Source organism: Hippocampus bargibanti, linkage group LG09, assembly GCF_051943395.1.
Source record: "Hippocampus bargibanti isolate YZ-2025 linkage group LG09, ASM5194339v1, whole genome shotgun sequence".
Taxonomy (NCBI): Eukaryota; Metazoa; Chordata; class Actinopteri; order Syngnathiformes; family Syngnathidae; genus Hippocampus; species Hippocampus bargibanti.
In genome coordinates, this window is record NC_142742.1 from 11,304,758 (window position 1) to 11,320,838 (window position 16,081).

The 16,081-nt window shown below is 43.2% G+C and overlaps 1 protein-coding gene across 3 annotated transcripts; it reads right to left on the reverse strand.

The window, feature by feature from the left end:
* Window positions 1–457: 457 nt before the first annotated feature.
* On the reverse strand, window positions 458–15,614 carry orc3 (origin recognition complex, subunit 3). 3 transcript variants are annotated; one of them, XM_089004137.1, is made up of 20 exons: window positions 15,456–15,614; window positions 15,326–15,377; window positions 15,158–15,255; window positions 14,382–14,520; window positions 13,925–14,029; window positions 13,332–13,513; window positions 13,103–13,230; window positions 7,497–7,656; window positions 7,282–7,395; window positions 6,375–6,508; window positions 5,502–5,565; window positions 5,306–5,422; window positions 5,140–5,219; window positions 3,884–4,017; window positions 3,683–3,774; window positions 3,502–3,599; window positions 3,298–3,439; window positions 1,319–1,435; window positions 1,083–1,162; window positions 458–597 (listed from the first exon to the last, which is right to left on the reverse strand). In XM_089004137.1, the coding sequence occupies exons 1-20, from the start codon at window positions 15,477–15,479 to the stop codon at window positions 492–494; spliced, it is 2,166 nt and encodes a 721-aa protein (XP_088860263.1). In that variant the 5' UTR covers window positions 15,480–15,614; the 3' UTR covers window positions 458–491. The 3 variants fall into 3 exon arrangements, 2 of the variants coding, with proteins under 2 accessions (XP_088860263.1, XP_088860262.1); XM_089004136.1 differs by having other exon boundaries at window positions 3,683–3,777; XR_016115965.1 differs by lacking the exons at window positions 458–597; window positions 1,083–1,162; window positions 1,319–1,435; ... (14 more) ...; window positions 15,326–15,377; window positions 15,456–15,614 and adding an exon at window positions 7,783–13,095 and having other exon boundaries at window positions 7,578–7,656.
* Between the last annotated feature and the right edge of the window lie 467 nt (window positions 15,615–16,081).

Sequence of the window (16,081 nt, forward strand, 5' to 3'; positions counted from 1 at the left end):
CCCTCTACAAAAGACCCCACGTGGTACACTTGCACAATGACTCCAATACACTAGTTTTGGTATAATAGTTAGCATCTGGAGGGAAAAAATACCCATAAGGGGCTGTTTGGACATTTGAGCAAAAGAGGCCACTTGAATAACCTGGAAGACTTTCTAAGGACCAAGCCAATATGATAACCGCAATGTACATTTTTAATCAATTAAGGAGACCATGGTTGTTTTTGCAATTCTATTGGTTTGGCAACAGAGTTGCTAATGTGTGCAGAAAAGATGCTCAGTATAAGAAAAGGCTGCTTATTTAGTAACTAGCATCATTGTACAGAGAAATAAAAGCCAAACTTGCAAAATTAAGTAAAGCCCCCCCCAGGCAGCACTTTGAAATCCAATTGAGTGTCATTTAACACCAACTTATTCTTTCAATATTTTAAGAATTGAGTATAGGAACGCAACATACAACTAGTTTCCTCAAGGCATTTATTTGGACGAATGGGTCAGCATCCTCCCCAAGTTAGTCGGGCCACGTGGTCAGTCTTCTGTTTTGTGGACTTGATAAAGCCTAAAAATTCCAGCTCTGAAACAGCCCTGATAAACCGAGCGCTGGAGAACAAACTGTTAAGGCATTTTCCAAGTGTCCCACATGATGAAAAACTTGTTTTTTCTAATATACTGTATTTTCCAGTGTATAAGGCGCACCCATAATGAAAGGTTTCTTTTCCAACCTTTTCCATATATAAGGCGCACCGGATTAGAAGGCGCACCTTCAATGAATGAAAAAGGTTTCCTAATATAGATAAATGTATAAATGTTTTCAAAATATAAGGCACACCACAATAAAAGGCACTACAGTGAAGGCTGGGGTTACGCACTACTTCCTCTACAGGCAGGAAATTGAGATGTGGCTGCTGACATTTGCAAGACCGGTTGTGGCTCAATATTACTTCACATGAAAGGTGCACCTGCGTATAAGGCGCAGGCTCATCTTTTGAAGAAAATCAAGGTTTTTGGGTGTGCCTTATACACCAGAAAATACAGCGTTTTTTTTACAACTAAGAAAATTCTGTTGAAATGTCAGAAAAAGATACTGTTTGACATCATTGACTTTTCCAAAGTTGTCCGAATCTGTATCATTCCCCTCGGCTGCAGACACCACAGTTGAGTAGGCCTAAAAAACAAACACCACCATAGAAATGGTTGTCACATCCTTGGATCAATAATATATTGATCTACATAACAACAACCAGGAGGCTTCATCTATGACATTATCGGGGCAAAGTGCAAAGGTGATGTGTTCTTGTGGCAAATAGACAAGTAAACTCACTTGCATCCAGTCATAGAGATTGATGAGACGGCCGCACTCCAGGTGCAGCTTGTGCACGATGCAGATATCGGGTGCTGCATTGGAGACACTCCCGTCATCTGTTTGGAGGCTCTCATTCTGCAACAACAATTTGAAAGAAAACATTCACAATGCATCAAATTTAGAGTTCAACTAAAATGTCACGAAAATTATGCCATGGCCATCAAAGAAACACTGGCATTTAAAACCTTTTTCGTCCGACAGACCTTAATGCCATGTGTCCCATATTGTTATTTCCTTGCTGTGAGTGCAGTTTTCATTTTATATTTATATGACTGCAGGTTAGCTGGTGAGGCGCCAATGTGTGAGATGGAAATAACATTCTTGACGCCGTTTGGCTGACAGAAAACACAATAATGCCCACCTGATATTAACAATTTCCTGCAAATATATTTCATACACAACCCTCTCATTGATGCTCAAAAAAAGATAGTTCTAAAAATCTGTCACCTTTTTATCTACCTATTTCTATTATATAGAAAAGAATCCTGTTTCCCAGAAAATCTAAATTGCATGCGTTCTTTTGTTATTCATTTACAGATATTGGCCTTTGATTATTTTGAGCATGTATACCGTTTAGTCTTTTTTTTTCTTGACTGCTATATTTTTTTTCTCAAAGATACATTGCAAACACAAACTAAATGAAATTTCCATCAGTGTTGGTGTGATGATCAAACAGCACATCGACAAAGAGATCCTCCACCCGGACAAGCACGAGAAGAGGTCAGAATTGTTGCAGGACAACTCATATCAGCATCCTGGTTTTGAAGCCAGCGGTGTAGTATCCTGAATCCTTCCAAAAGTGAATGAAGACATTGCAGAGACTAGGAAATAATTTTTGACTCCAAGCAGTTTACTTTGAGGGAGAAAACTTGTGGATTGAAATTGAAATACAGTGATACCTCGGCTTACAAACTTAATTGTTTCCCAGAAAGTGTATTTCAGGCGAAAAGTTCATCTGCCAATCATTTATTTCCCATAAGAAACCATTAAAAATGAGAATAATCCGTTCCCATAAAACAATTTTCTACTAAATAAGCCTTAAAACTACAAACTAGATTTTTTATTTTATGTATAATAAATGTGACATTGTATTTTAATTAAAGAAATCAACTACTGTATAATAGTCGTTTCATTGACTTGTGATGGTCGTTGATGTAGTTGCCCCGATGATATCCGAGTGAAGTTGCCGTGCTTTCCTCAGCGATAATACCCTCACACTATCCCTGCTTTTCATTAATCCAAATCAACAGAAGTTTTTCAACCGCTTCTATTACCTGAGTCCGTTGCTTAGACAACACAGAAACACCCTCAGCCACATGTAGCAATGGTCGACTTAGCATACTGGTAGTGGGACGCTAAGTCACCCAAACGCACACCTCGTTCGTGTTTTTCAATGATCTCCTTCTGCTCAGCCGTAATTTTCTTTTGGGTCCTCTTCGGTTTAATGCTAGTCTGTGGTGGGGTCTTTTTCGGTCCCATAATAGCAAAAGTACTCCACTCGATAACAAACCACATCTGCACTCAAAGAAAGTGAATGTGGAAAACTAATCCACCAGCCACCGTGGCGTTTGGTATGTCCGCGGAAACCTAGTTCGTATGCCAAGATTATATTGTCGCGAATTTAATGTTCGTAAGGCGAAAAGTTTGTGAGCTCAAGCGTTCGTAAGCTGAGGTATCACTGTGTAACTTTTGTGACAAGAGTTGGAACCTTTCCGATATAGCTTGTATATCGTGTGGTTAATATCTGCTCTTGTTGCCTAATATTTTTAGATTATGCTAGTAGAAGAACACATGCTGCTTTTTCACGTAAATCTTAAAGATTGTCATTGTATGATGAAACAACACTTTAAAATCGTCATTAACTAAAATGAAAAACAATAACAAAATCAGCATCTAATCTTTCACCACAAATGTCTATGCTTGAAATGCTGACATACCAAAAGATAATAGTAAGGGCTGCTGAGTGCAGTCTGAATGGAGGTGCGGGGTGTGGCGTTGAGGTGGCGTCTCACGGAGGACGAGGAACTGTAGTAGCACACTTCATTCAGCGTCTGAGACTCTGGAGGAGCCAGGTGACTCCTACGATGCGAGAAAGCGTTGACAAACAGGAAGCTGACAATCAGAAGATAAATAAGTCTCACTTTACGAGGTTGTCGATAAACTCCAAGACTTGACTTCGCAGGTTCTCATATGGACTCTGCTTCTTGGACCTTCTTGACTCGTTCATCTTTAGAAGAACCTGTTGAGAGTGGGTAAAATATGGAAAAACCTCGAACAACAAAACTTTGGGACGTAACATTTCACAGTACAGTGTTTTGCTACCTTCTGCAGCTGGTACAGGTCGGTCTTCTTCTGAAAGTTCTTCAAAGGAGAAGTAAGGCTCTCTTCATCAAATCGTACCGCCTCACTTGCCCCTGCTTGTAGAAGAAAGAAAAAGTCCTTTTTCCAGTGGCATTAATTATCATATGTTAGGGAAATGAATTACGCGAAGCCTGCGCTGGGCAGATGTTTCTCCCAACTCACCGTCCAACTGTTTGAATTCATTGAGCATATCTTCCAGCTGGACAAAGGCGCTCTTCATCGTTTTTGAGTTAATGGGTTGCAGGATCTTTGCGCATTTTTGGAGCAAAGCCATCAATTCATCCTTGGCCAACATCCTGGAGCAGAAACAATGAAAGCTTCCCAAGTCAACAATTGGCCCAGATGTCATCGAATAATTAACTAATTAAAATACACGCGGTTGGCCACCAGAAGGCGCAATCGAAACGATTCATGGCCTTGAAGACGTACCTTATTCGTCAGTTTTTGCCACACAGGAGCATGTGTTACTTGTAAAATAGCCAAGTCATACTCAATTTATTTATGAGGTATTTTTTAATACCTATATCTTTTACAATATACAAGTGATCCGGGTATAATTTTTAAAACTACATGAACCCATATTGCACAATACAAGCTTCTTCTGTCAGCAATCTGTGCGGACACCTCCCAATGAAGATCATTCAAGTTGAACTGGTATTTGGACTTCACGATAGAAACTGTTATCTTTACTATGCTCTTGTATGCACATTAGTGAGTCTGGCTGCTCGGAATGCAAATCAATTCACACATTTCACAACAGATGATAGGTGGAGGGTTATTTCTTCAAACTCATTTACCAACATTGACAGGTAGCTACACAATATTACATCAATAGCACAAAATTGGGAGGGCTGGCAGTGTTTGAGTTAATCCCTTGAGAGCTACTGACACGCCCTTCCCGATCGACCGCTAGCTCACAATCTATGCAACGGCCACCTCAGCCTGAAGCCATGAAGGACAAAAACTCCTGACAATTTAAGGCCGCGATGCGTACCAATGTCAGAGTATGGCACAAAAAGTCACATTATTATATGAATCAAGACTTATTTTAAAATAAGTCAGAATATTGTTGAAAACATAAAAACTTGGCTGGCAACCATTTCAGGGTGTCCCTTGCCTACAACCTGAAGACAGATGTGATAGGCACCAGCACACCCGACGACCCATGTGAGGATAAGTGCATTGGAAAATGGATGGATGGAAGCTACCTAATTCTATTCATAACATTTTGTCACATATTTTGTATTTATTACATGTAATTTTTTTGTAGACCAGTGCTACCACGCAGACATGTGCTTGTGTGTGTGTTTTACCTAATGTGGGCAGCGAATGTTTATTCTCATTTGCAATACAGCCATTGCTTATATTTTGGCCATTTAAATAGACCAAGGGAAGTAAGGTTAATTATATAGCCTTACTTAAGCAGCTTCATGGCTGACTGGTAATCCTCCGTCTCCCAAACATTCTTCTCCAGGCAAATTAAATGGAGCTCCCGGATCTGTGGGTCATGCAGTGTTACATGGGAGCAACAATGACAGTTTAGAGAAAAAAAGGATGCTTTGTTGAGATAAAGGGATTTCTTGCCTGTTTTCCAAGGGGGTAGCGAGGCAGCGACGAGGTCAAAGCGTGAAGACACCTCAGCATGGGATAATAGTTCTTGTGGTATTTACAAAGATCCTTGATCAGCTTGTGGCAAACCTCCTGAAATAGTTGAAAGTCTCGCTCAAATGTTCATGTCAGCATAGGTGAGAGTCGATGTGAAACTACTTGAATATTGCACCTTTAAGTAAGCATCATCATCGACCATCTGAACCTGCGTTTGGGAATCCTGCTTATTAACATACCTAAAGAACAGACAAAGACGCTACGTTAATAGACACACCACATGGACAAAAATATGATCTTCAGCATATCAGTTACAGATGCTTGGAGGTGGTACAATTAGGAATTTGTGAAGAAAATCAAAACCTCTGCATTACACATTCCTCTTGTACAAGAGCTAAGACTGTCTGAACATTTATTTCTTTATTTGTTTTTTTTGTTTTGGTCAGCGTTATAACCCTATAATGCACATATGTCAAAATCAAGGCCCGGGGGCCAAATCTGGCCCGCCACAGCATTTTATTCGGCCCGTGAAAGCAAATCAATGTCAAGTCAAGTGCCATGATACTTGCTTCAATCAGAACCAACATTTCATATTATCCCATGTAAACCACAATAGCAGTCATTATTTTTTACTTCAAATTTGAAAACTAGTTATTCATTAATTTGTTGTGCGCTGTTTGTAATATGTAGAGGGGATTAAACATTGTAATGGCTTTCCCAAATCTATAACGGCCCCCGAGAGGAAACCGTAACTACAAATGTGGCCCGCAGCATGAAATGACTTTGACACCGATGCTATAATGGATTTATTTCCATTACTTGAGAATACAAGCAAATCAGATATCACCCATTGTCCCAAAACATAGATCTAAAGGGAATCTAGTGATTCTTATATGAAAATAATGCACAGGGGGTTACTGTCGATCCCTTAGAAGTCTCTAAATAGGCCTAAAGTTCTTTTAAAACAATTTCCCAGAAGATCACTTCCCACATGTGCTAATACATTTGTCCACAGAGAATTTTAAACTTTGACCAGTGACGCACGTACCTAGTGAATGAAGGCAGCTGCCTAATCCTCTCCAGGTCCTCGTGGTTGAACTGGGCCAGATTACGCCGCGCTTCCTTCTTCTTGCAGCACAGCACGCTGAGAGGTTGTGAGTGGAAGTGCTCCAGCAAGGCCAGCTTCAGTGTGAGGGAGATAACATTTGGCTATCTTTTTGCAAAGAAGGTGGACACTGACTTTGACCCCATAAAAATATTGTATGGCAGTTTTGGGGAATCATTCAGATTTACAGACTAATGGATGACTATTTAAGATCTGTTCTTTATTTATTTATTTATTTATTTATTTTTCTAACATTTTTCTGCAGCTGTTTATGAGACATTTCGACCGACTTCTTTTTTCTTAAACAGATTCTATTAACCTTTTCATGCATGTTGTAACCTGATATGGCATGATAATCTGTCAACTGTAGTAACCCCTGCCCCTGAAATTGTTAAAATACAGTAAAGTCTCGTTATATCGACATTCAAGGGAGTCCGAAAAAATATCGATATAATCGGGACTATCGATATATCCGACCCTGTTTGCATGTAATTTTCTCCGTGCGTGCATAGAAATAGTATCGATATAACCGGGACTATCGATATATCCGATATCGATATAACGAGACTTTACTGTAATTTCTTGACTATATGATTTGAAGGTCATCAAGCATGGGTGTGGAGAGTGAAAACGGGGCCAGATTTCCATAAATTCACACAAATCATTAATTCATCAATTAACAAAGAGGCAAAGTGCTTTTCCCACACAGGTCCAGGTGACTTTGAAAATGTTGACTATTTTGAGAAACAGTACAATGACAGCTTTGAGAGGCATGTGTGAAAGGGGATACACACAATACAATCAAGGTCCATACACTGAACAAGGCTTGCAGAGGCTTTTGTGTTGGTACCTGCACACCCTTGATGAAATTTCGCACTGAGAAGTCATGGTAGAGGAAGAGGCTGATCAGCACCTGCAGGACTTTGCCAGACATCTTAAAAGGGAACTTCGGTGTGAGGATCAACTAGGACAAGTAATAGGACAAAAGCAATACATATTTTAGTCAAAATTGGGATCAAACGTACCTTTCTATGTCATATTTATTTAACATGAAGGAAGGTGCACCTTGTCAATGACAGTGGCCAAGTGGTGAGTGCATGACAGAGACTGGAAGAGCTCGATACACAGCAGCGACGACACTGAGTGGGGCAACATGTGCTGGATGGTGCTCGGCGACGTGGCGATGCCAAAGATGAACATGAGGGGAAGCCGCTCAACATATTGACTATGACAGAGACAGAGTTTTCAGCTTTACACACACACACACACACACACACACACACACACACACACACACACACACACACACACACACACACACACACACACACACACACACACACACACACACACACTCTCTCTCTCTCTTGGCAGTCCATCGAAGTCGAGGATGACGTCGCTTCCATTGCTTTGTGGGGTATTGGACAGTGGTTATTGGCGCTGGCGGCGATGCCACTGTAGGTGACTATGAAGCCCGATTCTGGAGCCACAAATCCTGCCACATTCAGGACACGTGAGGCCAGGACCGGGCTGGCGAGGCGGTACTGAAGCAGCACAAAGGTGTCTTTGCTCGTGCCGCACGATCCTCCTCTGGGTGCGCTTGTCTTCAAGTTGTGTCACCCCTTCGTGGCATAAGGAGCGCCACAGTGGCCTGTTCGCTGCAGCAGACTCCAGATCGCTGGGCTTGATGTTGCAGTTCTTTAGAGTCTGTTTAAGATGGTCTTTGTATCGCAGCTTAGGACCACCAGGCTTCCTCTTCGCTGACAAGAGTTGTCCATAAAGCACCTGTCGAGGCAAGCGGCAGCTAGGCATCCGGATGACATGTCCAACCCACCGAAGTTGCCTCTTTGCCAGTATGGCCTCGATACTGGTGGAGGCAGTGCGTTGAAGGATGTCGGTGTGTGGAACACGATCCTGCCAGGTGATGCCAAGGATTCGTTGGAGGCACCTGATGTGGAATGCATCAAGGCGTCTCACATGGCGTCGATAGACGGTCCAGGCTTCTGCGCCATATAGCAGCGTGGACACACACACTGCTTGGTAGACTGCGACTTTTGTTGGAGTTCTTAAGTGGTTGTTTTCGAACACACGAGTACGCAATCTGCCAAAAGCTTTGGAGGCTTGATGGATGCGGGCCTGGACGTCATCATCAATTAGACAGGAGGGTGTTAGAATGCTGCCGAGGTAGCTGAATTGTTGGACAACCTTGAGGGGTGTGCCACTGAGGGTGAACGCTGGGGTTGGAGAACTCTCTTTTGCCATGACCTCCGTTTTGGTCACATTGATCACGAGACCGAGTGATCGGTAGACGGAGGACATGGTATCAAGGGCATTTTGCATGGCAGCTGGGCTGTGGGCCAGCAGAGCACAATCATCTGCATACTGTAGCTCGTGGATGCCGCTGATCAGGGTCTTGGTCTTGGCCTGTAGGCGTCTGATGTTAAACAGGTTACCATCCAGGCGGAATTGGATTTGTACGCCGCCACCTTCCTGGATGGACTTATGGAAGAGGAGCGTAGCTGCCATCAGGAACAGGTTGAATATAGCAGGGGCCAGTACACAGCCCTGCTTCACCCCGACTTCCACAGGGAACGGGGAAGATTGCTGGCCACCAACAAGTACAGTTGCTTGCATGCCGCTGTGGAACTGTTTTAGGATGCCGAGAAATTTGGAGGGGACGCCAAATTTCTGCAGTATGGTCCAGAGAATGTCACGGTTAACTGTGTCAAATGCCTTTGTAAGGTCAATGAAGGTGATATAGAGGTCCTTATTTTGTTCCTTGCATTTCTCCTGAACTTGGCGCGCAGCGAAGATCATGTCCAGAGTGCTTCGATCCTTCCTGAAGCCGCATTGTGTCTCTGGGAGGATGTCTTCGGTAATGTGCGATGTAAGACGGAACAGCATTACTTTTGCAAGAATCTTGCCAGCAACAGAAAGTAGGGAGATGCCACGGCTGTTGCCACAGACTGACTTGTCCCCCTTCCTTTTGTAAATGGTGACAATGTTGCTGTCTTTCCATTCCTGAGGAAGTGTCCCGTTTTGCCAGATGTTGCAGATGAGGTGGTAAAGCTTCCGTGTCAGGAGATAACCGCCGCTCTTGAAGACCTCAGCTGGAAGTCCATCAGGGCCAGGGCTTTTGTTGTTTTTAAGGCTCCGGATTGCAGAGAGGACCTCTGTGAACTGAGGAGGTTCATCAAGGGAGGGAACTGTTGGAAGCTCTGGGAGGGAGTCAAGGACAGATGTGTCTGAAGGGTTTACTTGGTTGAGCAGGGAGTCAAAGTGCTCTGCCCAGCGCTCAAGTATTAGCTGTTTGTCCTTCAGTAGTACAGAACCGTCTGCAGATTTAACTGGGACAATGTGTTGTCTTCGTGGGCCGTGCAGGGATTTTACAGCATCATAGAAGGCGTGTGTGTTGTTGTTGTCTGCATGCCTCTGGATTTCTTGGGCCTTGCTGAGCCACCACTTGTTCTCCATCATCCTCAGCTGTTTCTGTGTTTCACCACGGATGGCCTTGTAGTGAGAGAGGAGAAGTGGAGAATGAGGGTTGGAGAGAAGTGTGGTATGGGCTTTGCGCTTGGCTTCCAGAAGCTCCTGTATGGCAGCTGAGCTGTTATCGAACCAGTCTTGATGACGTTTCTGAGTGAAGCCGATGGTCTCAGAGGCAGCTTGATGAATTGTTGTCCTCAATTTTTTCCACCTGCTTTCAACATCAAGGTCACCGTTACTGGTGTCGTTGTCCAGGCTGGCAAGTCCCTCTGCCAGCTTGTGGCGGTAGCTGGCTGCACATTCTGGGGACTCCAGGGCCCTGGTGTTAAGACGCCTTTGGGGCTGCTGTTTCTTATGAGGAGGTCGAATTCTCAGCTTGAGCCTGGACTTGATCAGTCGATGATCAGTCCAGCATTCAGCCCCACGCATGGCCCGCGTGATGCAGACATCATTTTGGTCTCGTTGCCTTGTGATGATGTAGTCCAGTAAGTGCCAATGTTTGGACCTGGGGTGCATCCATGATGTGATGTATTTCTTTTTCAGCTGAAAGATGGTGTTAGTTACAATCAACTGATGCTCAGAGCACAGAGTGAGGAGTCGGAGGCCATTGCTGTTTATTTTCCCCGTCCCGTGCCTTCCGATTACTTGTTTCCAGAGCCTGGCATCAGTACCTACTCGGGCATTGAAGTCACCCATCAGAACAAGTTTATCAGAGGCAGGGATTTTGGATATGGTAGCATCCAGGGACTCGTAGAAGGCATCTTTGGTGTTATCGTCAGCATCCAAGGTGGGAGCATAGGCGCTGATTAAAGTTGCGAAGCGACCTTTTACCAGGGGAATACGCCAGGTCATAAGCCGTTCACTGATGCCTTGGGGGGACTCGGGGATGTTACTGAGTAAGCTGCTTTTCACAGCAAAGCCAACTCCATGGAGTCTTCGCTCATTCTCTGGGAGACCCTTCCAGAAGAAGGTGTAACCTTCACCAACTTCTGTGAGTGAATCCTCGCCTGAGAACCGAGTCTCACTGAGTGCGCCAATATCGATGTTGTACCTCCTTAGCTCATGTGCGATGAGGGCAGTTCGTCTTCGAGGTCTCTCCATCCCGTCTCGAGCATCGAGGAGGGTGCGAACATTCCAGGAAGCCAGGTTCATAGTCATGGGTTTGATTATATTTCGTTTTCGACCGCAGAGGGGGGATGCCTTGGTGGCTGCGGTGGGCCACCCAGGTGTGGTGGAACAAGCAATGTTTAGGTCACCTTTTCTAGACCCTTCCCCATGGTGGAAGCTGAAACCTGCGCTACTAGTGGATTTAGTGTGAGGGACGGGGCGCGCAATTCCTTCCCCCACATACTTGGCCGCACTCACTGTATTCCAGTGGCAAGAGTGAAGACTCGAGACGACCTTCAGGTGAGTGCGGTTGCAAGGGGCTGCCGGTGGTCCGATCTGTTGGACTCCGCCTACGCCTACCCCTGGGTGCGGATTTGGGATCACTCTTTGTCTGGCCTCTACCCTCCGACCTGTTCGGCTTGGGTGACCCTGCCAGGAGTACAAGACTCCAGCCGACATAGCTCTCGGGGTCACGGAGACGCGCAAAGCGCCTCACCACGATAAGGTGGTGATCCCAGTCGACACACACACACACACACACACACACACACACACACACACACACACACACACACACACACACACACACACACACACACACACACACACACACACACACACACACACACACACACACACACACATTTGTTTCATATCCAGAGTCATCCCAACAGTTCATGCAATTGTCATACACTACAAGTACGTAATTCAAACCACAGAGATGCATCTGGGAAATTAAAAAGGTGGCCAGTTAGCCTCCTTGTCTCTGAAAAGGGGGCCAAATTCTAAAACTGATGGGCGCGATTTAACTAGATTGCCAAAATATACAAAATTGATTGAATTAAACCAACATATATTCATTGGAGCATGATTTTTCTAATATAGCAACAACTTTAATTGAAGTCAAATAATTTATTCATACATAAAATAAACAAACATTTTCTATTTTTTTTACTTACTGCACAATCAATCCTGTGCTATTTTGATATTCGACTGTATTACAGAGAAGACAAAGAGAATATACTTAGCACAATATTACTTACCAGTGTCTACTTAAACATTTCTTTGCTTTGAAAATTTCCAACATGCCTCAGCAGTTCTGAAATCATTCCCATTATCCACAAAATTCGAATCATTAACAGCAGTTGGCTGCAACCAATTGTCATGATCCTCTGCAGACTTATTCGATTGTTTCTTAAAACATGAGAATGTTTGTTTGCTGCCTGTTTTTAATGTCTATTTGAGTTGTACTCATGTTCTAATGCTCCATCCGCCATGAAATTCACCTTGGGTAAATGAATACTAGATTAGCCCTTTCGGCAGTTTCTGGCAGATCACGGAAAAGCCCTCTACCACGACTTTGGAACGCACAGAAACAAATGCAAGGTGATTATGGCTACAGTAGATATTGGTAAGGCAAGATGGCAGACGACGAAAGTTAAAACCTCTAAAGGAAAATGAACAGCTTTCAATTGCTGTTTAAGTCTGTGTAAGCTCTCAGTCGTACAGGAGTGGTCCATCGATGAGAAGGTTTCTTCAGTCGCCATCTGTACAAATATGAAGGTTTCGGACGTTTCGCCTCCTATCCAAGAGGCTTCGTCAGCGAACTAAAGTCTGACTGGTCCTATCGGCCCTATTTTCGGCATGGAGTGGTCCTCTGCTCCCCCCAACCTGAGAGTAGGGACCTATCATAGCTGTGTCCGGCGCCGCCATGTCTGGACATTAGGGATATATAAATAGGGCCGATACGACCAGTCAGACTTTAGTTCGCTGACGAAGCCTCTTGGATAGGAGGCGAAACGTCCGAAACCTTCAAATTTATACAGATGACGGCTGAAGAAACCTTCTCATCAATTGCTGTTTAACTAAATGTGTTTATTTAGCAATTTTAACAGAAGTATGTCATATATGGCGAATATCATGTAGCAATATGCCCTAATCGTAATAGACTTGTGCTGGCGCAGTGAAGTTCCAAAGTTGCGCCAGTGGCTGTTAAAATGTGTAAATGGCACAAGGGCGCGGCCCAGATGCATCCCTGAAACCACCATGGAAATGCGGAAAGTGAATTCAATGTTAACCTGCAGATGAGAATGAAGTCCTGAAGAACTTTTGAGTTGAAGGCCTCTAAATCTTTAAAAATAATCACAATGGGGGGATACTGGTCTTTACTTGGAGAACTGCGTTTTTTTCCTGGAGTGGTAGATTTCTGCAGCAGTAAATTAAAAATAAATTGGATTATGAGATTTTTTGTCTTTTTTTAAAGACTATAAAAGCTAAAAAAGAGGGTCACGAAGCACTGGGTCCCACCTTTGTTTGTGTGTTGTACCATTCACAGAGCACACTAAGGGAGCAGTGCACGCTCCTGTGAACTGGAGTGTTGCTCTGCTGCAACACCGCCGCCTCGACCTCCTTATCATCATCATCATCAGCTCCAGACACTACTGTGTCCATCAACATCTCCAAGACCTTCTTCATCAAGTGCTTCAAAACTGAAATAAGAGCACATACACTCCACTGAAACCTTGTATTTCAGACTTAACCCAAAGTTCATTACCTCTACGACATGCCATCATGCATCAGCCCTGACTTGATCTCAATTAAGTCAACATTGTGTGTTTTGCTTTTTTGTTGGTAAATACATATAGCATTTGGGAACGATGGGATATTAATTTAACCTTTTTTTCAGTCCAATCAGTAAATGTTTTTAATGGTCAAAGTTTAACCCAGAAATGTCAGTTTTTTGTGTATTTTTACATTTGGAGGGGGGGGGGGTTTAGGGGTCTTGTTTCTTAAATATAATGAAAAGCTTTTTATTAAAGTGGAGTGTTGTTGATTTAAACTCTGCTGTATTTTTTTAATGTATTTTATTTTAACTTTCCCCATGTTCTGAATGAATTTACCTGTACATTCTTTGGCCTGGATAGAGGCCACGTGAGGAGTGACAGACTGTTGTAGCAGCTCAGATAGGCTCTGGAAGGTCATGTCATGGTCTGGCACATTCACTCCTAGTGAAGATATGGGGAGATGACAAAAAGGAAAATTACATTTACATTATTCTGTATAGTTTGTTTTGCACACAACACAGGGAACCTGCTCACACTCATGCAGGTATGCATGCCAAGAGATGTGAGTGAAGATGCATGCAGCATTTCTTTGTCTCATGTTGGTTTGTTGCTCCAGCGGAGCTCAATAGTCTTCACGAAGTTGACTAGTATCCCGAATATCTATTTTGTTGTTATTTTTCTCAACAGAGTGACTTGAACTGTTAGTCAAAAGTTACAGAGCCCACATTTTTACTACTGTCCCATATACATCCATCCACATTCGTGTTCATCAAGATTATTATTATCCTCATACCAAGCATTAGCGCTGCAGTGGGGATCTCGCTGGCCCGCATTTGAGAAGCCCAGTTGCTGTGTTGGCGAGTGATGGAGCATTTTCGAGTGAAGTCCAGCAACCTGTCCAGGACTTTTCTGTTGAGTTCATCCTGCAAAATCTGATAGTAAACGCATGTTACACATTTGATCCAAAGTTTTCTGCTCTTATCATTTGTAATATTCGACTCTAAAATTGATTCAATGTTATTTAATCGGATGAGTCAGGGAAAGTATGGGAATGTCGTAACCCATGCTTCATATCAGGTTCTCAGTTCTGGCCTTACTGTGTTTGTGTATGTTCTACCCTTGCTTGCATAGGTTTTCTTATGCGCCGATAATGGTACAGATTATTAGATGCTTTTCATGCAGACGACTAGGGTTCCATTCTTGGCCATTGTTGAGGTGGGTTGCGTCATCTGGAGTAAAAACCATGCCAACCAATAAGATGACCTTCCGGATCCTAAAACCATGCATGTTAATGTAATTGAAAATTGTCCATAGGTCCGAATTTGAATTATTATTCATCAGTCAATATAGAAAATGAATGGATTGCCAACCTTACCATAAAACATGGTGTTGTGCTTTTTTTTTCTGTCACCATAGGTTGTTGGAATATATCATACCATTCAGGCTGATCGGAGGGGGGCATACCTCTCTTGTGTGTAAGTATGCAATAGATTTTAAGGACAAATGTTATTTCCTGTCAACCCTTTGTCAACGTGTCAACCATTCAAAGTGTACCGTTGGATATAGTACCTCTGTATCCGTTTTTGTCTTGTTCCATAAATCCCGAAAAAGTCTGAACCGTATATCACTGGTCTCCGCACCGGTGCAGCCATGAGTGAAATGGTCGTCTGTGGGCGCGGGGGATACAATTTAAGACATACAAATGATCACTACAACTGCTGAAGCTTGATAATATACCTAAACTGGGGGAGGTTGTTTTCTTCTTCTTTGGCTTGAAAACAAAACAACCCTAGAATGTGGAGTTAAGTGTCAGAATGTAACCACACGATAAAGCGATCCAAAAGTTCCAGTAAAAACGAAACATTACCGTTGATACTGAAGACGTGGACATTTTTTTTAAACATCAAATGGTGACAATATGTTTAGTCCTTTCACCGGTTCCTTTTTATTTCGTTGAACTCTTCCAGTGAAAAGCACAAAATAAATAACATCCCCCCCACCCCTGCCGCAGCGAAAAGTCGACTACTTCCCGCCATGATGACGTTCCCGGAAGAGGTTGTGTTCAAGACTCATGCTCGCTGTCTTTCTCTCACGCGCGCGCGCACGCGAGCGCACATGGCGGCGCACACACACAATATCATATTTTTTACGCATTACGATACACAACTAAAATTTGATTTCTCCTTCAAACAGTGGCGGACCGTCAAGGCCTGCAAAGCCTTCTCTGCTGGCCTAAAATATATGAATAACGCATATGATTTTGTCCATGAATTCTTATAAAATAATTCCAAATTATCTTTCAGTTTCCTTTCATTACGTTTCCTCTGTTGCGCTGCTTCCAGACGTGTTTTTGTATTTAAGCATTTAACCAATCACGTTTCAACCATCATTTGTTACCAGGATCAGAAATATACATATAAGCCTTCACAATCAGTTCTCCGGGCCCTGTCGCATCAAACATGTCGTACAAACTGTTGCTGTAACCAATCAAAT